The 27313-nt window shown below is 40.4% G+C and overlaps 1 protein-coding gene across 1 annotated transcript in view; it reads left to right on the plus strand.

Annotated features, from left to right (window-relative positions):
• Positions 1-27313, plus strand: part of LOC128739191 (synapsin) — a 216885-nt gene that overhangs the window by 37113 nt on the left and 152459 nt on the right. The window contains exons 2-3 of the mRNA XM_053834627.1: positions 26033-26403; positions 26775-26879. Of these exons, the coding sequence (XP_053690602.1) occupies positions 26033-26403; positions 26775-26879 (476 nt within the window). The remainder of the gene's footprint in view (positions 1-26032; positions 26404-26774; positions 26880-27313) is intronic.

Here is a 27313-nt window from a genome sequence, read left to right on the forward strand (position 1 = left end):
TCCACACAACACCCTTGCCATTTCATACCGCCACTACCCTTCACCTAGGGCCTGGGCTGCCCAATCAGCCCGTTACTGACCCTAGCAAGCTATGTCGGCCCTGTCGTTGCAAACGTTCTAGCCGTTGCAACTCCGTTATCACCGCGGTTGCCGCCCTATCGACGGCACCCCATGCACGCTGCTCAGCGCACATTCTCTGCACGATGTTGTCGGCGTTGGTGTCTTCTCCAACGACCGCAAGCATCACCTGCCGAGTGGACGTAAACCGCGGGCAGTGAAAAATCACATGCTCCGCCGTTTCCTCGGCTACCGTGCAAACGGGGCAAAAGGGTGAATCTACCCGCCCGCGCGTATGTAGATACTTCTTAAAGCATCCATGACCCGACAGAAACTGGGTGAGGAAAAAGTTTACCTCACCATGACCTCTGCCGATCCAGGACGATATGTTCTGGATCAGCCTATGGGTCCACCTACCATGGTCGGTGCGATCCCATTCCGCCTGCCAACGCCTAATAGAGTCCAGCCTAACTCTGTCCCTAGCGCCCCTGACGTTCCTCTGCCTATGGCACTCGATATCCTCACCTAGGAGTATGCATATTGGAATCATGGCTGCAATAACCCCAATCGCATCCAACGATATGGTACGGTAGCCGCACGCAACGCGCAATGCTAACAGCCTGAACACCTTGTTCAGATATGCCTGATTGCGCTTACTCTCCAAAGCCGGGGCCCACGCCGGTGCACCGTATCGTAGCACCGACATGGCAACGCTGGCCATCAGGCGTCTCTTACTGCTGCTAGGACCGTAGCCGTTCGGCATGATCTTAGACAGAGCAGTGACCGCCGTTGACGCTTTACCACAAGCATAATTCACATGACTGGTGAAGTTCAGCCTGTTGTCTGTCATGACACCCAGGTACTTCACACTTCGTTTGGAGACAATCACCTGTCCCCCCAACGATTATTTTTGCCTCTATGGCCGACTTTCGGTTGCTGACCATCACAGCTTCCGTCTTATGGTGGGCCAATCGCAGATTGACGCCCGCCATCCAACCCTCTATTATGCTTATGGCGTCTGATGCCAGCATTTCCACCTCCTCCAGAAACTCGCCTACCACTGTAAGGACGATATCATCGGCGAAGCCAGTGATATCGACCCCAGTGGGTAGTTCGAGCCTCAGCACCCCATCGTACATGGCATTCCAAAGCGTGGGGCCGAGAATCGAACCCTGTGGAACACCCGCTGTCACTTTGTACCTCTTCGCCCCGTCCGCCGTGTCGTACACTAGCGTCCGGTTCTCGAAGTAACTCTTAAGCAACCTGCATAGATGATCCGGTACCCCCATCCTATGCAGCGCTACCGCAATTGCACCCCAGTTAGCGCTGTTAAAGGCGTTTTTGACATCGATTGTGACTATGGCACAATACCTGTCGCCTCGCCTTTTCCGTTTCATAGGCTTCTCGACCCTCTCCACTACGGACTTTATGGCATCTACAGTGGACTTCCCCTTACGGAAGCCAAACTGCGTGTTTGCCAGTCCGACATCACTTTCCACTACAGGCGTCAGCCTGTTTAGGATTACCCGCTCTAGCAATTTGCCTAGCGTGTCCAATAAGCAAATTGGCCTGTACGACGAGGGATCACCAGGCGGTTTCCCCGGCTTTGGCAGCAGTACCAATCTTTGGACTTTCCATTTGTCTGGAAATTCGCATACCTCTAGGCAACTCTGAAGCGTCTCTCTAAACATATCGGGATACGCTTGGATCGCCGCTTTGAGTGCCTCATTCGGAATCCCGTCAGGACCGGGCGCTTTCTTCGATTTCAAACCCCTGGCAATTACGATGAGTTCCTCATTCGTGACCGGAGTGAGGACATCATTCGATTGACCGTACGGGGTCGGAGGCCACCAAACTGGATCGTGTTGCGGAAAGAGCCCTTCCACGATGACTTTCAGCTTTTGGGGGCAGGTTTCCTGCGGTGCAGATGTACCCTTCATCTTTTTCATTACCACCTGGTATGCACCACCCCAGGGGTTTGAATCCGCATCGCGACATAGCTCCTGGAAACAGGATTTCTTGCTACACCTAACCTCTTTCTTAAGCACCGACCTTGCCGCTCTAAGATCAACTCCCCGAGCTTCAGCATCTGCATCGGTCCGGGCCCTCTGCGCTAGCCTTCTCGCTCTGTGGCACCTGGAACGGAGCTGGGCAATGGTATCACTCCACCAGTATACCGAGCGACGACCGTTCATTGGCTGCCCCGTCCTAGGCATAGTGGTATCACATGCCCGTACTAGGACGTTGGTCAGCTCACGAGCACTCAGGTTCGAGCGGGTGCTCTCTGCACTGAGTGCTTCAACGAACAGGTCTTTGTCGAAGGCCTTCACTTTCCACCTCCTCCCTGTCGACTTCGCCCCGCGTGGCCGTAGCGCCCGTCGTTCAATCGTGTACCGTATAGCTTGGTGGTCACTATGCGTGTACTCATCTGACACCCTCCAGCCCATGTTGGCAAGCAACGTTGGGCTGCAGAAGGTGATGTCGATGATCGATTGTTGTACCCCCCTACAAAAGGTACTGACGGATCCCACGTTAGCCAGACTTACATCTAGCTTGGACAGAGCTTCCAGCAAGCTTTGTCCCCTCGGAGTAGTGCACCTGCTACCCCATTCGACAGCCCAAACATTGAAGTCTCCTCCAATGACAACGGGCTTGCGGCCCGTGAGTTCGTCGGTGAGCACGTCTAGCATCCGGTCAAACTGCTCCGGCGACCACCTAGGTGGAGCGTAGCAGCTACAGATGCAGACGCCATCGACCACCGCGATCACGAACCCCTCTTGGTCGGACGACACCACCTCCTGGATCGGGTATCTACCCGTCACGGCGATCGCTGCCATCCGACCCCTATCGATAACCCAGTTAGCGCCTCCACGGGGGACCCGGTAGGGATCCGCTATAATGGCAATATCGCACCCCGTCTCGGCTGCCGTTTGCCAAAGCAACTCCTGTGCCGTTTCACAGTGGTTTAGGTTAATCTGTATAACCTGCACCCTTATCGTTGCAATGCCCGCCTATAAGCCGCACACAGTGGGCCACCTGTGGCATGCTTATTTCCCGCATCGACTGTGCAGAGCATGCACCTGGGGGGTTTGCTACATCCCCTGGCGAAGTGGCCATCTTCGCCGCACCGCCTGCACAGCTTGGACCGATCGGGGGCCTTACACTTGGCCGCCCGATGGCCAAAGCCCATACACCTGAAACAGCGTTCGATACGCCGTTTCGACACCAGTGTACACACTGACCATCCTACCTTAATTTTGCCAGACGCCAACATCTTGTTGGCGATTGCCTCTGGCACGTTTAAGGTCGCAGTTTGCATATCACCGTATGCCTTCCTCAACCGGATGTCTGCGGGTGCCACATCAACCTTAAGCTGATCCCGCAGAGCATCACTCAGGTCCACTGTCGACGTAATCTCGTCGAGGTTTTTGCACTCGACCAGAACACGCTGCGACAGCGCCTTTACCTGGCCCGCTTCGCCCAGGGACTGCTCTACCAGTTTATGGTAATTCGAACTCTGGACCGTTGGGTCCTTTTTGAGTTCGAAAAGCATATCCCCTGCCTGGGTTCGGCGGGTCTTTACTACGTTGGCCCCAAGCTCCTGCAACTTGGGGTCCACTCGAACCTTACGCAGTAGATCGGCGTACGACAGCTCACCTGTCAGCTTCACTACTAAGGCGTCGCCCTTATGGACGCGCCTTGGCTTTGGCTTTGCAGCCGCAGCCTCGCTCGGTTTCGGCCTCGGCGGTTTAGGCGGTTTACGCCTAACCACCTGCCATTCCTCATCCCCGGTCCCGGAAGCACCATCCGGGACCGCCTCCGCACGTTCGCTGGTAGAGGCGCGAGCCGAAGTCCGCTGCCTCTTGGCTACCAGCGTTGGTCCATGGTCGGGCGTAGCCGCCTTGCGCTTGGCAAGCGGCGTACGCGCCTGACTAGGCATGGCCACAGCCTTAGCGGCTATGACCAGAGCTTCGGCGATTTCGCATCGCTGCAGAAGCTCTTGCCTCTCCACCTCGGCAGCTATGACGGTAGAGCGGAGGCTCACCGCCAGCTTTTTAATGTCGAGGTGGACATTTGACCTTGAGTTGATGAACGAGTACAACTCGTCCACCAACTTTTTGGCTTCCTCCAGCTTGCTACTGGCTGGAGGAAGCCCAACTTCGCCCTCAGGAGGGTGCACCACGCCCTCCGTTGACATTTGCCTACCGCTGTCGCTCGCCTTCTTGGCTGAACTGGCAGCGATGGCCACCGGCGTTCTAACTGGGGTGTTAGTCCTAGGTGGTGTCAACTTCCTCTTCGGTATCGCCCCCGTTTTCGGGGGGCTTCCCTGTATGGGCTGTGCCCCCGATTTCGGCGGGCTTCCCTTCTTGGGTCGCGCCCCCGATAACGGGGGGCTACCTGTCTTTGCTGTTGGTGACCTTGCCAACTTACTACTTTTTGCAAAGATATCATCTTTGCCACTAGTAGCACCCGTATTCGATCCCTCTTTAAAATTCAAATTTAGAAATTTGTCCATTCGAAAGGGTCCCAACTCTAGGCCGCTATCTCCACTCGTAATTGTGTAGTCGCCTTAACGATCCCATGGTGATCTATGCAAGCAGGGAGGCCATGGCTAGGGACACTCCCCCCTACCCTTCATGGGGGCAGGGATGTCAGCATCCGATCAGCGTTAGTCAGGAATGTATCATCTGAGCCTACACCACCGCACTTTGACGTGAGTGACGAGCTTTGAACGTACCTAAAGACCAGCTACGGTTTTAACGGGACGGAAGGCAGCTGTACCATTAGCCTACTCGCCGTTTCGGGAAGGTATCACCCTTCCTTACATAAGGTAGTAGAATAGCACAGCCGTCAGCCCTGTAGCGCCAAATCCAAACGTTTATTCCCGCCCGTCCAGTACACCGTAATTAGGATCTTCCTGGAACCGATCCTAATGTGCCCTTGGCACTCCTGACCTGGCTTTTTTGCTTAAAGTCCTGAGCTCTAACAGGACGCTACTACGTCCGCAGCTGGCTTATAGGAATTGAGCCCCGCTCGCCTCTTTACACCACTGCGCCACGCTAACCGCAACACTGCGGCGCCCGCAGCTGGCTTATAGGAGTTGAGCCCCGCTCGCCTCTTTACACCACTACGCCACGCTACCCTCAGGCACAACGTGCCCCCCTTTCCCTGTTAGCACACAACTGAGGGTGCAACCAAAGACTGGTATTTGGTCGACCCTAGGCCCAGTTGCGTCCCGGCCGGTACCGCGTGGAGGTAGGGATAAGAGTTCCCGCTCCCATCGTAGTGGCTATTCAGAGTCGAATGCGACTTTGTTCGGCACCTTAACCTCGCTGAGTTAGGGCCTTAACCGGCCATGTATGTATGTACATGTATGTATGTATGTATGTATGTATGTATGTATGTACGTGTGTATGTGATGACAATTTGCAATTTTCGAATTTGCATTGAAATTCAAGAAAAGTGAGAAACATGTCAATTGTCTGAAGTTTTTGAAGCCTCTTAGTGGAATACGAACTTCTGAAATTAAAGAAAAGATAAAACTTTTACTGACTAAATTCCACTATTTAATATTCATTCGCGACAGATACGTATACGCTTTGAAATAAGACACTGATGAAGCCTGCACGTCGTAGGCAAACTACGTATCTGTTGCAAATAAATATTAAATAGTGGGATTCAATCGAAAAGTTTTTTTTTTCTTTGATTTCAGATTTCAATTGTCATTTTCTTCACTTGCTGTTACTCACAATTGTACAAGAAAAGCAAATTGCGAAAAAATGCAGTTAATTTAAGCATGTAGATATAGTGGTGTATAGGATTAAAAATACTTCAAACAAATTTTGCGCATCAATAGATGCTCTTTTCAATCATTAGATATTAGAGCTTAGAAATGTTATTTGAAAATTAGGAAGTAAACGGTGCACGGTAGTAATTTTGTAAGATTTCCAAAATGACAAGCGCTGGAAATCATGTCGATCATATTTCTCATTCTCAAGCATGTTTATGGCGCAGCTTTCGCACTATTTTTCGTCCTCTTCTTGTTTTCTCAACCCTCTAACATTGTAAAAACGATGCGATTAAGCTAATGACTATCTTTTCATGAAAGTACATTCAATAGAAGCTCAAGTTTTGATTTTTATGCAAAAATAATTATCTGAAGGAGCACCAGCTAAGAAATTTCTCTTTTTCATATCTAATGCTCTATTCAGTTATTTTTTCTAATTCAGATATGTTGCAAAATTGAAGCCAAACAAAGTAATAGTAAAATTTTCAGATTATTCATTTTGTTGTAGATATCCTTTTTCTTCAAAAGTGAAGTATAATAATAATTTTTCTGAACTCTTGTTTTTCAAAGATGCTAACTTTTGAACGCATGGTATTAATATCAAAATATCATAACATCTGCTATGAACACATATTTCATATTGTCAATTCAAAACAAAACAGTCTAAGTTAGTTAGATACTGATGAAGTTCACACGTCGAGACCGAAATACGTATTTATCAATAAAATACAGTAGTAGAATTACAAGATATAAATAACTTTTTGTTTTTATTCTTTTTTTATCAATTCAAAACAAGTTTCGTATGTGACTCTGAAGCCCGAAAGTTAAGGCCGTCTGTAGACCCGTTAGAGGGTTAGTTTCTAATTTTCTATATATATTCATTCAAGTCTGCAAAAATTATCTTTTGTGGTAACATTATTTTTCTGTTCTGTTCAGATGTTTCTGAGAAATTAAATAATGATTATTGTGGCAGTAGAAAGGCTAGGTCACGCCGCTAGGTGGATTAATTCGGGTATATCTGATTGCCCGCCGTGGAAACCGTGTTATTTTTATAAATGCATGAATATTGAATATAAGAACAACGCTATTAGAATAAATATAAAAAAATACATAATCTTTACAAAAAAACGATCACATCACTTATCAAGCTGAATCCCGATCCAACGAAACCTACGTTACTAACAAAATTCAACTCCTTCCTTTGGGCAAATGTTTTGTTTTGTTTTATTCGTCAAGCATTTGTAGACTACATACAATAATATTATTACAATGTTTACTTATATACTATACATTATTCCTATGGCTAAGTCGTAGTTTAATTTGGATTCTGGACATAGTGATGTCAATTCTTTCGCAATTTTGATTATAAAGGCGCATCATGTTATTGACTGGTCCATTTTTCGCATAATTGGTTTTATATGATTTTTCCATAAATATTTTTCTAGTTCTAAGGTTACGACTCGGCGCATAAAAGTTTAATTGAGCAAGCAAATCTGCGGACTGGATGCGTTGAGAAATAATGTCATTGATAAAGTAAAGCATTGCTTGTTCGCGACGTTCTTTAAGTGTTTGTATATGGATAAGCATGCAGCGCGCTTCATAAGATGGTAATGGAAATACTGTCCAGTTAAGTTTTCGAAGCGCGTATAGTAGAAATTGTTTCTGAACAGATTCAATGCGTCCTTCGTGTAACGCAGTCTGTGGGTGCCATACAATATTGCAATATTCCAGAATAGGTCTTACATATGTAATGTATAAAAGTTTTATTGTGTATGGGTCTTTGAAATTATGACTGAAGCGTTTGATAAAGCCCAGCATTCTATTTGCTTTGTTAATAATGGTATTGTAATGTTCTGTAAATGTTAGTTTTGAGTCTAAGATTACTCCTAGATCCCTTACAATTTTACATTTTGGTACAATATTGTTTCCTAAGTATATGTCAATAGAGGGAGTTTGAATTTTCCTGCTAAATGCTATTGAGTTACATTTTTTTACATTGAGGTTTAGTAAAGATTTGTTGCACCAAGTGTTGAATACATTGACTTCATTCTGAAATACTGCGACGTCATGGGCATTTTTTATTTCCATATATATTTTCATGTCGTCTGCATATACAAGTACTTTTGAGTGGTTAAGTATGTAGGAAATGTCATTTACGTGCAAAATGAAAAGAAGTGGCCCTAAGTGGGAACCTTGGGGAACCCCAGAGGTGACTTGAATAGGGTCCGAGAGGGCATTTTGAAAGCGAACAGCGGCGCCCGCAGCTGGCTTATAGGAGTTGAGCCCCGCTCGCCTCTTTACACCACTACGCCACGCTACCCTCAGGCACAACGTGCCCCCCTTTCCCTGTTAGCACACAACTGAGGGTGCAACCAAAGACTGGTATTTGGTCGACCCTAGGCCCAGTTGCGTCCCGGCCGGTACCGCGTGGAGGTAGGGATAAGAGTTCCCGCTCCCATCGTAGTGGCTATTCAGAGTCGAATGCGACTTTGTTCGGCACCTTAACCTCGCTGAGTTAGGGCCTTAACCGGCCATGTATGTATGTACATGTATGTATGTATGTATGTATGTATGTATGTATGTACGTGTGTATGTGATGACAATTTGCAATTTTCGAATTTGCATTGAAATTCAAGAAAAGTGAGAAACATGTCAATTGTCTGAAGTTTTTGAAGCCTCTTAGTGGAATACGAACTTCTGAAATTAAAGAAAAGATAAAACTTTTACTGACTAAATTCCACTATTTAATATTCATTCGCGACAGATACGTATACGCTTTGAAATAAGACACTGATGAAGCCTGCACGTCGTAGGCAAACTACGTATCTGTTGCAAATAAATATTAAATAGTGGGATTCAATCGAAAAGTTTTTTTTTTCTTTGATTTCAGATTTCAATTGTCATTTTCTTCACTTGCTGTTACTCACAATTGTACAAGAAAAGCAAATTGCGAAAAAATGCAGTTAATTTAAGCATGTAGATATAGTGGTGTATAGGATTAAAAATACTTCAAACAAATTTTGCGCATCAATAGATGCTCTTTTCAATTATTAGATATTAGAGCTTAGAAATGTTATTTGAAAATTAGGAAGTAAACGGTGCACGGTAGTAATTTTGTAAGATTTCCAAAATGACAAGCGCTGGAAATCATGTCGATCATATTTCTCATTCTCAAGCATGTTTATGGCGCAGCTTTCGCACTATTTTTCGTCCTCTTCTTGTTTTCTCAACCCTCTAACATTGTAAAAACGATGCGATTAAGCTAATGACTATCTTTTCATGAAAGTACATTCAATAGAAGCTCAAGTTTTGATTTTTATGCAAAAATAATTATCTGAAGGAGCACCAGCTAAGAAATTTCTCTTTTTCATATCTAATGCTCTATTCAGTTATTTTTTCTAATTCAGATATGTTGCAAAATTGAAGCCAAACAAAGTAATAGTAAAATTTTCAGATTATTCATTTTGTTGTAGATATCCTTTTTCTTCAAAAGTGAAGTATAATAATAATTTTTCTGAACTCTTGTTTTTCAAAGATGCTAACTTTTGAACGCATGGTATTAATATCAAAATATCATAACATCTGCTATGAACACATATTTCATATTGTCAATTCAAAACAAAACAGTCTAAGTTAGTTAGATACTGATGAAGTTCACACGTCGAGACCGAAATACGTATTTATCAATAAAATACAGTAGTAGAATTACAAGATATAAATAACTTTTTGTTTTTATTCTTTTTTTATCAATTCAAAACAAGTTTCGTATGTGACTCTGAAGCCCGAAAGTTAAGGCCGTCTGTAGACCCGTTAGAGGGTTAGTTTCTAATTTTCTATATATATTCATTCAAGTCTGCAAAAATTATCTTTTGTGGTAACATTATTTTTCTGTTCTGTTCAGATGTTTCTGAGAAATTAAATAATGATTATTGTGGCAGTAGAAAGGCTAGGTCACGCCGCTAGGTGGATTAATTCGGGTATATCTGATTGCCCGCCGTGGAAACCGTGTTATTTTTATAAATGCATGAATATTGAATATAAGAACAACGCTATTAGAATAAATATAAAAAAATACATAATCTTTACAAAAAAACGATCACATCACTTATCAAGCTGAATCCCGATCCAACGAAACCTACGTTACTAACAAAATTCAACTCCTTCCTTTGGGCAAATGTTTTGTTTTGTTTTATTCGTCAAGCATTTGTAGACTACATACAATAATATTATTACAATGTTTACTTATATACTATACATTATTCCTATGGCTAAGTCGTAGTTTAATTTGGATTCTGGACATAGTGATGTCAATTCTTTCGCAATTTTGATTATAAAGGCGCATCATGTTATTGACTGGTCCATTTTTCGCATAATTGGTTTTATATGATTTTTCCATAAATATTTTTCTAGTTCTAAGGTTACGACTCGGCGCATAAAAGTTTAATTGAGCAAGCAAATCTGCGGACTGGATGCGTTGAGAAATAATGTCATTGATAAAGTAAAGCATTGCTTGTTCGCGACGTTCTTTAAGTGTTTGTATATGGATAAGCATGCAGCGCGCTTCATAAGATGGTAATGGAAATACTGTCCAGTTAAGTTTTCGAAGCGCGTATAGTAGAAATTGTTTCTGAACAGATTCAATGCGTCCTTCGTGTAACGCAGTCTGTGGGTGCCATACAATATTGCAATATTCCAGAATAGGTCTTACATATGTAATGTATAAAAGTTTTATTGTGTATGGGTCTTTGAAATTATGACTGAAGCGTTTGATAAAGCCCAGCATTCTATTTGCTTTGTTAATAATGGTATTGTAATGTTCTGTAAATGTTAGTTTTGAGTCTAAGATTACTCCTAGATCCCTTACAATTTTACATTTTGGTACAATATTGTTTCCTAAGTATATGTCAATAGAGGGAGTTTGAATTTTCCTGCTAAATGCTATTGAGTTACATTTTTTTACATTGAGGTTTAGTAAAGATTTGTTGCACCAAGTGTTGAATACATTGACTTCATTCTGAAATACTGCGACGTCATGGGCATTTTTTATTTCCATATATATTTTCATGTCGTCTGCATATACAAGTACTTTTGAGTGGTTAAGTATGTAGGAAATGTCATTTACGTGCAAAATGAAAAGAAGTGGCCCTAAGTGGGAACCTTGGGGAACCCCAGAGGTGACTTGAATAGGGTCCGAGAGGGCATTTTGAAAGCGAACAATTTGTTTACGTTCCGTTAAATATGATTGAAGCCATTTCAAGAGCTTCGGTTCTATTCCAATTTTGCCTAATTTGAAGATTAATAATGGTATGTCTATTCTGTCAAATGCCTTACTAAAGTCCGTGTAAATAGCTTCTACGTGGTTGCCACTGTCCATTGCATTAAGAGTAAAAGCTACAAATTCCAGAAGATTTGAGGCAGTAGAGCGGCCTTTAAAAAAGCCGTGTTGCTGACTTGTAATTTTGTGTTTTACTTGTTGAAAAATTTTTTCATTTATAATTGATTCAAATAGTTTAGGAATGCAAGAGATAATGGCAATTCCACGGTAGTTTCGGATGTCTGATTTTGTTCCTGATTTGAAGATAGGGACTAAATACGAAGATTTCCATATTTTCGGGAATTTTCCATTTTTCAGAGACATGTTAAATAGGCGTTGTAATGGTGTAGCAAGTTCTTCGGCCAGGTTTTTGAGAAATATGGGTGCTATTCCGTCAGGCCCCGGCCCTTTTGACGCATTCAAGCCTTTGAGTGCTTCAAATACGTCAATTTCTGATAGTTGAGAGACAGATATGTCGTTAGAAAATTCGGGGATAAATGAGAAATATTCTTGGTCGCGGTCTTCTTCAGTAAATGTTGTATATACTTCTTGAAAGAAATTTGCGAAAAGGTTGCAGATTTCATTAGTATTATTTCCAATAAGCCCGTCAAGTTTCATTTGGGATGGGAAATTACTGCTTTTCAATTTAGTATTTACATAGTTAAAGAAATTTTTTGGGCATGATTTGACTTCATTTCCGACTTTACTATTATATTCTTCATACGCGATTTTAGTGGCCGAGTTGAGTTCTTCGCTAATATTGAGATAATTATTCAAGTTAATGTTTAATCTTTGCTGGGATGCAGAGGTTAACACGGTCCCTAAAACAACAAAGATTACACTAACATTCCTTCCCCAATCCCACCTGATTGCAAGGACGTGGCCGGCGCAGTTATTGATCCTTCATATGTCGAGTCACTGAATTTTGCACAGTGAGAATGACCGGTCACTCCCAACCCCATTCGTTTGATTCATTGTGCAATTTCACTGATTCGGATCAATCACTGAGTGCAACCATTGATATGTGCAATCAGTCTAAGCTAAGCTAAGCTAAGCTTGAAACAAAAATTCTGTTCATGAAAATATATTCGCTGTGTTCAGATTGGCAAGAAGAAGGCAGTATTTATATTTTTACAACCAGACCCCAGCTATTGGGTTCAAAAACTGCTTCCGAAATTGGGCTCTCCGACGAAAAGTTAATGACTGCTAATTTCCCGTTAAACAAATCATGTTCGAAAAACAGGTCTATAAAGTGATTTCCTCATTATTCATAATCTTTTTAACTTTTCGCTATTGATTTAATAATGTCCTGATTTATTCCAGTGTCATTTCCTTTGCAAAACTTCCTTTCTGCACGATTTTTCCTGTACCAAATTCGATTTTGACAGCAGTTCAAATAATAAACATTGTGAGCTTTTTTGATAAGTTTCAAGCAAAGAAACCGGCGAACAGTGCAAAATGTTACGAAAACAAATTTAATTTGGTTGATATATTACACTGTTTTACAAACCGCCAAATTTTATTGGAAAAGCTCGGCGACATTTTGAAAAATAAAATTTGTTCGAATATTTGGTTGGGTCAGTACACGGGTTTTCAAATTTATTTGATGAAATAGATCAAATATTGGATGATTCAGCAAACAGTGTACTGGTACTTTTACACTCTAATAAATAAATCTTCATGTATAACAATATTCGGTTCCTTCTAAATGTTGTGAAACCTCACATATGCGGATGCACATTTGTCAACCCGCATTAACTGGAACCATACTCCAGCTACAAATATTATCTATATTCCAATTTTTCATTTGTAAAATGATACCGTACCATATCCAAAACTGTTGCCTGGTATAACGTCAATATATAGTTATGGTTATTCGTCAGGTAACCATCGCAAGAATTTTACCATATGAAAACGACTGATCCCACATATACATTTCTAAAGCGTAAGACATTATCACCATAATGATAATGGTTAAGCCATAATTAAATAATAAACGCAATTGAAAATTTCTGCTTTAGAAATATACCTTTGATTTCATGGAAAATATTATGAATATAATATTTAGCGATATGGTTATAATCAGCCCACAACTGTATTCATTTAGGTGGGAAATAAGTATGTGCCATTCAGTGAATAATTATTATTATCCTAATTTTCCACGGTTTTCTAATCGTAATCATATGTAAATATAGTCGTAATATCACATATTCAACTATCTTTACTTTTTGAAGAAATTACTCCGCTCTGATAAAAAAAGGTTCTCATGCTCATGCCAAACTTGTTGTTCTTTTAAGTTTGCTAAGCCCAGTGTAAAAAGGAAAAGTTTTAAAAGTCATATCTTTTTTGCAGGGCCGTATGTTGTTTCTGGGTTCAACTGAGGGAGAACAAAAAAAAAACAAAAGTACAAAAGATACCGACAGCAACTCAGCAGGCTCAATAGTAAAAGAAAAGTCACGTCATATTTCCAAAATATCTCACCTTTAATTTACCTTTAATATGCTGTGGGAACCGTCACGATTCGTCACTACTTCGTCATCGCTCAAAGTGTTTTAAAAGGGAAGGTGTGATAATATGCCAAATGTTTATGTATTTGATAACTATTCTCTACATGTATTCGCCTTTCTCGTAACTATTTATTGATGTTAGTAAACGTCAATGCCTATACGATCATACCTTTTCAAATATCAATACACTTTGGTCACCGCTCGAACTACTTGATTCATTTTGACAACCGGCCCACAGCGATTTATCTTACGCGCACTTAACCGCGTATATGTATATGCGATTTGTTTTCATCGTTTACCACTACCCGCAAACCACCAGCACAGACAGCAGTTCTTATAGATTTGTAATGATATTTGTGATGGTGCTTTTGCACGGTGTGAATGTGGTTGAAAAATCAGGCAAACAATCATGTGTATACGAGTATTTTATATTTTTTTAGTGGAAGTGCTTCAATTATCATGTTTATTCGCGATTAAGAAACTAAGCTGCTCGCATTTATTGAAAATTTCGTTCAGAACCATAGACGTTTGCGTCATGATAAATATTCCTCTTTTCAACTCACAAAATCAATAAGAAATATCTCGGAATGCGCAGTATTTGACATCTCTGTACAATTTTCTTATGAGATTTATTTCCACGGTTTCCATTACTCGTTTACTAACCAGCGGCCGTCCCGACACACCGTTTTCCTAGCCCAGATGATGTGCCTTACGCATCTGTTTATTAGTGATTTACTTCACTCACTTAGTTAAACGGTTGTCCTAACTCGCCGTTCTTTATATGGGTGGTTTTGTTTACACACCTTAAACTCTTGACGGTTTCCTTAAACGTCGTTTTCCAAGTGGTTTTTATTACTCACTTAAGCGGTTGTCCCAACTCGCCATTCTTTTAGGTGGTTTTCTTTACACACCTTAAACTCTAGACGGTTTTCTTAACACGTCGTTTTCCAAGTGGTTTTCATTACTCACTTACGCGGTTGTCCCAACTCGCCATTCTTTTAGGTGGTTTTCTTTACTCACGTTTAACTCTAGACGGTTTTCCTAACACGTCGTTTTCCAAATGGCTTTCATTACTCACTTACGCGGTTGTCCCAACACGCTATTCTTTTTAGGTGGTTCTTTACACACCTTTATATATATATATATATATATATATATATATATATATATATATATATATATATATATATATATATATATATATATATATATATATATATATATATATATATATATATATATCTATCTATATAGCATATATATATATATATATACTAGCTGACCCGACAAACTTCGTATTGCCACAAATTAACCTGTGTTGTACATAAATCATGAATCTCGGATGATCTTTGTCACTTCTCGAGTTTTGCAAGCCCCCCAGTGGGCGGCGCTTCCGACGGCGGGTCACCGGCAACACTCGCGACCGGCTCGTCCTGAATGATCTAGTGTTACTATAGATAGTTTTTGTGGTCTTGTTATTGATTAATGTTTTATGGAAGAGTCTCGAATTTCTCGAGTTGGATTAGTTTTTGAGTTTCGCAAAAATTTCTGTTTTATTTGTATGAGAGTCCATATCCCCCTACCACAGGGGTGAGAGGTCTCTAACTATCATAAAATAAATTCAAGACTCAAAAATCTCCTACATGCTAAATTTGGTTCCATTTGCTTGATTAGTACTCAAATTATAAGGAAATTTGTATTTCATTTGTATGGGAGCCCACCCTCTTAAAAGGGAAAGGGGTCGTAATACACCACAGAAAAAAAATTCTGCCATCTGAAACTCTCACATGCCAAATTTGGTTCCATTTGCTTGATTAGTTCTAAAGTTATGAGCAAATTTGTATTTCGTTTGAATGGGAGCCCCCCCCCTCCTAAAAAGGTAAGAAGTCCTAATTCATCATGGGAAAAATGGTTGCCTCCAAAAACACCCACATGCCAAATATGGTTCCATTTGCTTGATTAGTTCTCGAATTATGAGGAAATTTGTATTTCATTTGTGTAGAAGCCCCCCCTCTTGAAGTGTGGAAGGATCCTAATTCATCGTAGAAAATATTTTTGCCTCCAAAAACCTCCACATGCCGAATTTGGTTCTATTTGCTTGATTAGTTCTCGAGTTATGGGGAAATTTGTATTTCATTTGTATTGGAGCCCCCCCCCTCCTAATGTGGGAAGAGGTCCTAATTCATCACAGAAAAAATTCTTGCCTCCAAAAACACCTACACGCCAAATTTGGTTCCATTTGCTGGATTAGTTCTCGAGTTATGAGGAAATTTGTATTTCGTTTGTATAGGACCCCCCCTCCTAAAGTGGGGAGGGGTCCCAATTCATCATTGAAAAAAAAAATTGTCTCCAAAAACACACAGGTCAAATTTGGTTCAATTCGCTTGATTAGTTCTCGAGTTATGAGGAAATTTGTATTTCATTTGTACAGGAGCCCCTCCTCTTAAAGTGGGGAGGGGTCCTAATTCACCATAGAAAATTTTCTTGCTCTCGAAAACCTTCACATGCCAAATTTGGTTGCATTTGCTTGATTAGTTCTCGAGTTATGAGGAAATTTGTATGGAAGTCCCCCCTCTTAAAGGGGAGAGGAGTTACAATTCCCCTTATAAAGAGGGAGGGGTCTCAATTTACCATAGAATAAATTCTTGTCACCGAAAACACCCACATGCCAAATTTGGTTCTATTTGCTTGATTAGTTCTCGAGTTATGAGGAAATTTGTATTTCATTTGTATAGGAGCCCCCCCTCCTAAAGTGGGGAGAGGTTTTTATTCATCATAGAAAACATTGTTGCCTCCAAAAACACCTACATGCCAAATTTGGTTCCATTTGCTGGATTAGCTCTCGAGTTATAAGGAAATTTGTATTTCGTTTGTATAGGAGCCCCCCCCCCCTCTTAAAGTAGGGAGGGGTCCCAATTCATCATAGAAAAAAATTTTGTCTTCAAAAACACACACATGCCAAATTTGGTTCCATTTGCTTGATTAGTTCTCGAGTTATGAGGAAATTGGTATTTCATTTGTACAGGAGCCCCCCTCTTAAAGTGAGGAGGGGTCCTAATTCAACATAGAAAATTTTCTTGCCCTCGAAAACCTTCACATGCCAAATTTGGTTCCATTTGCTTGATTAGTTCTCGAGTTATGAGGAAATTGGTATTTCATTTGTACAGGAGCCCCCCCTCTTAAAGTGAGGAGGGGTCCTAATTCAACATAGAAAATTTTCTTGCCCTCGAAAACTTTCACATGCCAAATTTGGTTCCATTTGCTTGATTAGTTCTCGAGTTATGAGGAAATTTGTATGGAAACCCCCCCTCTTAAAGGGGAGAGGAGTTATAATTCCCCTTATAAAGAGGGGAGGGGTCTCAAATTACCCTAGAATAAATTCTTGTCACCGAAAACACCCACATGCCAAATTTGGTTCTATTTGCTTGATTTGTTCTCGAGTTATGCAGAAATTTGTGTTTCATTTGTATGGGAGCCCCCCCTCTTAGTGGGGGGAGGGGTCTCTAACCATCACTAAAACCTTTCCTGGCCCCAAAAACCTCTGCAAATGCAAAACTCCATGCAAATTTTCACGCCGATTGGTTCAGTAGTTTTTGATTCTATAAGGAACACAGGACAGACAGACAGACAGACAGACAGACAGACAGACAGACAGACAGACAGACAGACAGACAGACAGGCAGACAGACAGACAGACAGACAGACAGACAGACAGACAGACAGACAGACAGACAGACAGACAGACAGACAGACAGACAGACAGACAGACAGACAGACAGACAGACAGACAGACAGACAGACAGACAGACAGACAGACAGACAGACAGACAGACAGACAGACAGACAGACAGACAGACAGACAGACAGACAGACAGACAGACAGACAGACAGACAGACAGACAGACAGACAGACAGACAGACAGACAGACAGACAGACAGACAGACAGACAGACAGACAGACAGACAGACAGACAGACAGACAGACAGACAGACAGACAGACAGACAGACAGACAGACAGACAGACAGACAGACAGACAGACAGACAGACAGACAGACAGACAGACAGACAGACAGACAGACAGACAGACAGACAGACAGACAGACAGACAGACAGACAGACAGACAGACAGACAGACAGACAGACAGACAGACAGACAGACAGACAGACAGACAGACAGACAGACAGACAGACAGACAGACAGACAGACAGACAGACAGACAGACAGACAGACAGACAGACAGACAGACAGACAGACAGACAGACAGACAGACAGACAGACAGACAGACAGACAGACAGACAGACAGACAGACAGACAGACAGACAGACAGACAGACAGACAGACAGACAGACAGACAGACAGACAGACAGACAGACAGACAGACAGACAGACAGACAGACAGACAGACAGACAGACAGACAGACAGACAGACAGACAGACAGACAGACAGACAGACAGACAGACAGACAGACAGACAGACAGACAGACAGACAGACAGACAGACAGACAGACAGACAGACAGACAGACAGACAGACAGACAGACAGACAGACAGACAGACAGACAGACAGACAGACAGACAGACAGACAGACAGACAGACAGACAGACAGACAGACAGACAGACAGACAGACAGACAGACAGACAGACAGACAGACAGACAGACAGACAGACAGACAGACAGACAGACAGACAGACAGACAGACAGACAGACAGACAGACAGACAGACAGACAGACAGACAGACAGACAGACAGACAGACAGACAGACAGACAGACAGACAGACAGACAGACAGACAGACAGACAGACAGACAGACAGACAGACAGACAGACAGACAGACAGACAGACAGACAGACAGACAGACAGACAGACAGACAGACAGACAGACAGACAGACAGACAGACAGACAGACAGACAGACAGACAGACAGACAGACAGACAGACAGACAGACAGACAGACAGACAGACAGACAGACAGACAGACAGACAGACAGACAGACAGACAGACAGACAGACAGACAGACAGACAGACAGACAGACAGACAGACAGACAGACAGACAGACAGACAGACAGACAGACAGACAGACAGACAGACAGACAGACAGACAGACAGACAGACAGACAGACAGACAGACAGACAGACAGACAGACAGACAGACAGACAGACAGACAGACAGACAGACAGACAGACAGACAGACAGACAGACAGACAGACAGACAGACAGACAGACAGACAGACAGACAGACAGACAGACAGACAGACAGACAGACAGACAGACAGACAGACAGACAGACAGACAGACAGACAGACAGACAGACAGACAGACAGACAGACAGACAGACAGACAGACAGACAGACAGACAGACAGACAGACAGACAGACAGACAGACAGACAGACAGACAGACAGACAGACAGACAGACAGACAGACAGACAGACAGACAGACAGACAGACAGACAGACAGACAGACAGACAGACAGACAGACAGACAGACAGACAGACAGACAGACAGACAGACAGACAGACAGACAGACAGACAGACAGACAGACAGACAGACAGACAGACAGACAGACAGACAGACAGACAGACAGACAGACAGACAGACAGACAGACAGACAGACAGACAGACAGACAGACAGACAGACAGACAGACAGACAGACAGACAGACAGACAGACAGACAGACAGACAGACAGACAGACAGACAGACAGACAGACAGACAGACAGACAGACAGACAGACAGACAGACAGACAGACAGACAGACAGACAGACAGACAGACAGACAGACAGACAGACAGACAGACAGACAGACAGACAGACAGACAGACAGACAGACAGACAGACAGACAGACAGACAGACAGACAGACAGACAGACAGACAGACAGACAGACAGACAGACAGACAGACAGACAGACAGACAGACAGACAGACAGACAGACAGACAGACAGACAGACAGACAGACAGACAGACAGACAGACAGACAGACAGACAGAAATCCTTCTTTATAGGTATAGATATATATATATATATATATATATATATATATATATATATATATATATATATATATATAGCATATATATATATATATATATATATATATATATATATATATATATATATATATATATATATATATATATATATATATATATATATATATATATATATATATATGCTCTCCTTCGCTTTCTTTCTCTCTTCGCTTCGCTCTTCGTTCGGCTCGTCGTTCGCCCTGGGGCCAGGTAGCAGCCGAACGGGAACGGGTGTACGTTTTGGGCTCTCTTTCGGTTCGTGCTCTCGCAGTCGGTCTGCGGCCGCGCTATGTGACGGACGGATGGTTGGTTGCCGTGCGCGAGTAATTGCCACATTGGCATTCGGCATTTGCTGCGGGTGGATTCGGCTGACTTGAGATGGATGATGGTTGAGAGCGGACCGCTCTTTCGTTCGCGCATATATATATATATATCTATATATATATATATATATATATATATCTATATATATATATATATATATATATATATATATATATTTACAAAAATATCAGAAAGCGTGTCCAAAAGGAGCCCTCTACCAGATTTGAAGGCATAATTTAAGCTACCTTTAAAAAAAGTAAGGCAAATGAGAGGGAACATTTTGAGAAAATTAACTTTTATGATTTTTATCATGATTTTCTGTCAGTAAACTTTGGCGCGATTTTGATCAATTAAGTAGTTTTAAGATATAGTAAAAAAATAATTTCATTTCTAAATACGTCCATTTGAAAAGTTATTCTTGGCGAAGAAATTATGTTTAATGGAAAATGAATCCTTATCTGGTATCCAACATATCAGCAAAAATTCATTCCATTCAAAAATAATATTTGAGCTGAAAATGCCCACAAAAAATGACAAATAAAACGGTATAACAAAGGTTCCTTTCACCACTAGGCGGATTTATTCGGGGGTTTTCATCCATGAGGCGAATTTAAAGCTTCTATAATGAAAAAATAATGGCGTTCAGATCATAACAGAGGTTTTGAGCAAGCTATAAAAGATACGAACGAATCTGAACCATAATACCCGGAAATCAAATTATAGAGAAGAATTCGAAATAATTCCAAAAACCGTATGTTCTCTCATCGGCGTAGGCTTATTATTCTTGAGTGGCTACTAATATGTACCAAATTGACCCACAACAGTTACAGTGCGAATATTGATCCATAATTGTGGTTTTAGTTAGAGCCGTACTTTTAAAGATAAATTACTAGATAAAACATGTTTGAATTAAAAAATCAAATATATGTAAATCATAATATAAGAATTTTAGAATTATATGGCCCCTCTTTTCAGCTATCGTATCCTTCGATGACTAATACGTCGAACAATGCTGATAACTCTATCGCTGTGTTACAGTGGAACTGCAGAAGTATCATCCCCAAATTCGACCTTTTCAAACAATTATTTAATATTTCCAACTGTGACGTATTCGCGCTCTGTGAAACATTTCTCAATTCAAGCAATGATCTCAATTTCCACGATTTTAACGTCATCCGACGAGATCGAGGATCACATGGTGGAGGAGTACTTCTAGGGATCAAGAAGTGCTATTCGTTCTTCCGCATAGACCTCCCCTCGTTCTCGAATATTGAAGTCGTTGCCATTCAAGCTAGAATACAAGGAAAGGACCTTTGTATCGCTCAATATATATCCCTCCATCGGTGCGGATTGAGCAGAAGCAACTTTCTGATATTGCAGAATTGCTTCCCGCATCTTTGCTAATTTTGGGAGATTTTAACTCCCATTGCACACAATGGGGGTCGCTATACGACGACAACCGATCCGCCCTTATTAATAACCTGATTGACGACTTCGATATGGCACTCCTAAGCACTGGGAAAGCGACACGTATACATAGTGATGTCCGATTACTTCTCGATTAATCGAACTAATCGATTATCCGCTAAAATAATCGAATAATTTTTAATCGATTGCTTTATGTTCCGATTATTAGATAATCGATTAACTGGCCGATCGATTATGCCGGATTATTTAAAATTTTATTATTTGACAATTTCTAACAAATTTAAATATTACAGTGGCAGGCGCTTACCTTCTAAATGAACCACATACAATCAACCAGTTCGTTGGTTTCGAGGTATGATGCTGATCTAAGAAACGAGTAGTCGTAAGTTCAAATCTCAGCTAGGCGGTGCTCCTAGATAGAGTCAGTAGGATTGTTGCAATAGCCCCGTAACTGTCTTGTACTCTAATAGCTGGCTGTGAAGTCTGTCGATAAAGATGGGTCAAATTTTAGAAAGGATGTTTAACCCCAAGGCTTTGCTTTTAATCATCCAGTTTGCTCGCAGTGGGTCGGTTTAAATACTACGCTGAAGCCTGAAAACCAAACTAAACTTGATCTAGATATTAACCGTGCCACCGTCAAAAGATAATTCGAAATTTGTCAGTCTGTCAGACACGGAATTTTGTAAGAAATTTTTAGAAAATTGGGTAATACCCTTCGTCTTTTTCTATACAAAAATCAAAAAATGCGGTCTGCTCGATTTCTATGTAACTAGCCTAAGTCTGACTGCACATTCCAAAACACTCGTGGACAGTACTACGGGACGCAAAGCTATTTTTTGGTGTCGGGGACGTAAAGGTTATAACCAATCGATTATTTCGATTAATCGATTATGCAGCGCCGATTAATCGATGTCGATTATCGGCCGCCTAAAAAGTAATCGATTATTAACTAATCGATTAACTGTAAAAATCGGACATCACTTCCGAGCACTCTTTGTCCCACCAAATGGTGGAAGACCGCCGATTGATCGTTTTCCCGGGTATCGGTTTCGTCTGAGCTTGAGACCCGGTCGAGGATCAAGCCAGTGATAAACTCGTATTCTTTCTCCGGAGGAAGTTCTTCGCGCGATTCGATGTTTTCCGAGATTATGGTCGCGTACTGTTTCCAATCGATATTGCGTGTGAGGTCATATGTAACATTGATTGAATTCACAGACGGGTAACCATTAGCAATTGATATAAGGATTGGCAGATGATCACTACCGTGGGGATCATTGATTACCTTCCACTTGCAATCTAACGCTAGTGATGTCGAGCAAAGAGATAGATCCAGTACGCTTGCGCGGACTGGAGGATTATGTATACCACGGCTCCTTTAAGTTAACACGAAAGAACCAAATCAAATAAACGAGATTAAAAAAAAATTTAGAATTATAGATCACATATATGCTAATCAGAATATATGATTGTTGTAGTTAACGGTTTGCATTAAAATTGTGCGTGCGACGATTCGTTAAGTGACCCATAATTGTGGAACGACTGTACGATCTGAAATAATCCTATTTTTATTCATTTCGAAAACGGCAAAAATAATTATTTTGTGTTTCTATTGGTGATACAACTTTATTCAAATCCTAAATGAAGGGAAAAAATATCTGAAAAAATTATTAATGGGTAACGACTTTGTTAATCTTCCATAACATTCCATCTGTGCACCTTAATTGAGCAAATAAATAAATAAGTATCTTATAATTGACTTAAGTTTTGCGAGCGTCTTAGTAGAATACGAAACCTAAAACTAAATAAAAAGAAAACTTACCCAATTTAATTCTACTATGCATATTTTATTCATGACAGATACGTATTTCGCGTACAACTTGCAGGCTTCCTCAGTGTCTGCCTACAAGTCGTAGGTGAAATACGTATCTGTGGTGAATAAAGTATACATAGTAGAATTAAATTGGATAATTTTTCTTTTTATTTAATTTTAGATTTAATAATTGGTAAAATAATTGAATAGTTGCCTTAAAATATACACAGATCGAAAAAATGAATATCACGTTCGAAGTAAACTGAAATGCATATAAATTAATGAAAACGTAACATAAATCACAAACATTTTTGCATTAAATAAAACGTAAATACCTAAAAATAAAAAATAAGAAAACTTATCCAATTTAATTCTACTATGTGTATTTCATTCACGACTGAATGATAAAATACACATAGTAGAATTAAATTGAATAAGTTTTCTTATTTTTTATGAATGATAAAATACACATAGTAGAATTAAATTGGATAAGTTTTCTTATTTTTTATTTTTAGGTTTCGTATTCTACTAAGACGCTCCAAAAACTTCAGTCAAAACGTAAATAGGCAAAATCGTTCTTGAACATACATTTTTTCATGAAGCCAAATGTTTATTTGTTTATTTGTTTAATAAATGTAATCAAATAAGCCTACATGTATGCAACACATGCTAGAATATTTTATATTGCGAAAAAACACGTGCTTTTCATGATTAGCGATGTTCTAGTTATGTGCATCTCAAAAGACGTAAATTTACAGGATTTTTTCAAACTGTGTAGACCGCCTAAAGGCGGTCGTGAACAAACCTCGCGTATGCAAAGTCGTGGTTTTTGAATTCCAAGTACATTTTTCGCAAGAAGAAAACTTTTCCCTCCACTGATCCCCCGGCTTGAGTAAAACGGAACGGTACACAACTTCTTAAGCGTTACTTCAATGACCCTTGCTTACCTAATTTTCCGCTCTTTCCCCTACACGCCTTTACCCGTTCGGTTCGGATACTATCGACACCCTTGTTTCATTAATGCTTTTACTGTCCCCTCCAAAATTGTAAAAAATTACCGTTTTAAAAAAAATTAGGTAAAAATCATATTTTTTCGTACAAACCTGCAGGAGCTCATACGACATACGACGACTGGCTTATTAGGCCTCAAAGCCAACTGGGACGAGAATTTCTTATAATACCCTTACTAATAAACCGGGATTCCTGTTTTCAAAATCCCAAGGATTCCAATTTCATAGTAAAGGAGATTCCTTTAGCGAGTTATAGGTATCTCAGGGATCCCAAGTAACAATTTGGGTTTTATTGCACTTTTATGATGGCCTTTAAGACCAAAAGATATAAGAGCATAAGATGCATAAGAGTACAATAAAACTCACATTGTTGCTTGGGATTCCAACTGTTAGATTCTCATACAAGAATCCTGCTTCTATAGACAACGCATTCTGCATGAATATTCTCATATATTCATATATTGAATAAACAAATAAACACATAAACTCACTTCCAAAAAAAGATAAAGATTTTCATTATTTCAAAATATTCGTAAAATTTTTTAAAAACAAAAGCTTAGACATTATTGTTTAAGTTCAAAAAAATAAACATATCGCAAGACAAAATTGGTGACTGCTAACGCATTTTTTTTATCAAGATTCGATATAAGACAATTTTAATATTATAAGACAACTTTTTAGAATGACAAATTGTATTATATTGAGGTATCTCTGTATATTTTTGCATTAAATAAAACGTAAATAGTCTAAACCGTTTGTAAAGATATATTTTTACATCAAGCCAAATGTAATAAATAGGCCTACAGGGTCAATCCCGGCGTAGTGGTTAGCATTCACGCCTCTCACGCCGAGGACCCGGGTTCAAATCCTAACCTCGCAAAAGTCTCGAATAACCTAAAAGTGTTAAAGTGACTATAATCTAACAAAAAAAAAAATAGGCCCACATGTAGACAATACACGCTACGATAATTTATCTTGTGAAATATTGTTCCTTGTAGTAATTTTACGAGTCCTACGCAAATTCATATTTTAATAATAATTACCCATTACATTCAAAATATGGTTGTCAAGCAAGGAGCGGTGCAGTGGGGAGGCAATAATGAAAAACTGATGGTTAAAATGGCTAAACTGCAAACATGTGTGGGACACGCAGATAATAAGAGCTAATCATTTTCGCTTGAGAGTCTAAAAAGGTGGAATTTCCGCAAGAACACGTAATTTTATATAATTTGTATCTATTCCATTTATGTGCGTGTCAGAAGACTTTAATTTACAGATTTTTTTCGAAGTTTGTACTATCAAGATCTTCGCTCATCGTTTCCGGTCATGCGTCCCACTTCCGCGTTTGTTCTGCGTGATACAAGATTACTGTTGTCGGTAATGATTAAACACGATATTTACTGTCAATTTTGGAAATTTGAGTATTTTTGCGATCAACCCTCCAGGCAACGTCTCTATCTTTGATAACTTTTTATTGTGATGCAATGATGGAATTTTCATCACTGAATAAACAATCCTTCTGGATCTAAATCGACACGTTATCATTGGTTCCTTACTAGGACAATTAGAAGGGCTACAGTAACTAAAAGAAGCAACGAAATATTAACTATTCAACGAAATCAAAATAGTTTTATAGTTTATTTTTATCGTTTAATATTTCCCTATATGTGTAAATATAATATTTTATGTGTAAATATAATATTTTATCCGTAAATATATTCTAAATAAATGCTTTTATCTGTTCGGAATTAGGCGCTGCAGTATCCAGTGCAGCCCGTGTTCAACCCTTCAACAAGGACAAGTGTTTCACACTGTTGGTATTAGATGATCAAAATACTGACTGGTCAAAATATTTTCGAGGCAAAAGGCTCCATGGCGATTTCGATATTCGAGTTGAGCAAGCAGAATTCAGAGAGATATCGCTTACTGCAAACGCTGATGCCGGCCCATTAGTCTCGTTCAATCGTGGAAGTTCAAAACAACCAAAGTCTTTTCGACCCGACTTCATCCTTGTTCGTCAAGCTCCTCGGGATGGAACTAAAGATCATAGGTCCACGCTTCTAGGCTTAAAGTATGGAGGAGTGCCTAGTATTAATTCATTACATTCGTTGTATCAGTTTCAGGTGAGTGCAATTTCTCTGAATAATTATGATCAATACTTTATTGTATTGAATGATACCAACATTGAGTAGTGATCAACCGAGACGTTTAAAATTCTAAAGCAACCGAACAATTGTCCAAGTGCTATTGAAGTTTGGCTTTTGCTTGGTAGCCTCAGATTTTGAATGACCGCATCGTACACAGTCTTATTGCTAAAACATTCATTTGGATGAGCCATGCAGATTTGGTATTCCCTTTTTGTTTTCATTTTCATAGATATGACATCAGATGCTTTATTTAATATTTGCTTTGACGGGTTGTCAACAAAACAATGATTCGCACAAAATTAACTATTGGTACCTTTCACCTTTTCACCTAATTTTTTTTTAAACAGGATAAACCGTGGGTTTTTGCACATTTGTTGCAGCTACAGCGACGCTTAGGAAGAGATGCTTTTCCACTTGTTGAACAGACTTTTTTTCCTAATCCACAGGACATGGTGAGTACTGAGTAGCAAATATTGATACCCTCATTCTGTATTCCGACGGATCTTAATTGAGAGGGCTAGAAGGAAAGGGGTGTAAGTGACAAAATTGAAAAAATCGAGATAATGATAGGAAACGATACTTTGAGCATGGTTTTATGCATGCTAGAAAATTCATGTCTAAATTTTACCTTTTAATGACTTTTTTAGAAACATGAAAAAAAAGAGCAAAATAAAAGTTGGGTTTCGCTTGGAAGGAAAGGGGTGTGTAAGTGCAAATAACATTTTCAAAAATGTCTTATAAATCCCAAAAATTAAAATGCTTTTCCAAGATTACAATAGAAATTAATAAAGTGAAGTTAACAGAACCATAGTGCGTCATTAGCTTTGTATTTTAACCTGACGAATTTTCTAGCTGACTTCTAGCTTAACTTTGGATCCGATTTTCT

The sequence above is a fragment of the Sabethes cyaneus genome, chromosome 1 (assembly GCF_943734655.1).
Source record: "Sabethes cyaneus chromosome 1, idSabCyanKW18_F2, whole genome shotgun sequence".
In the NCBI taxonomy this organism is placed as follows: domain Eukaryota; kingdom Metazoa; phylum Arthropoda; class Insecta; order Diptera; family Culicidae; genus Sabethes; species Sabethes cyaneus.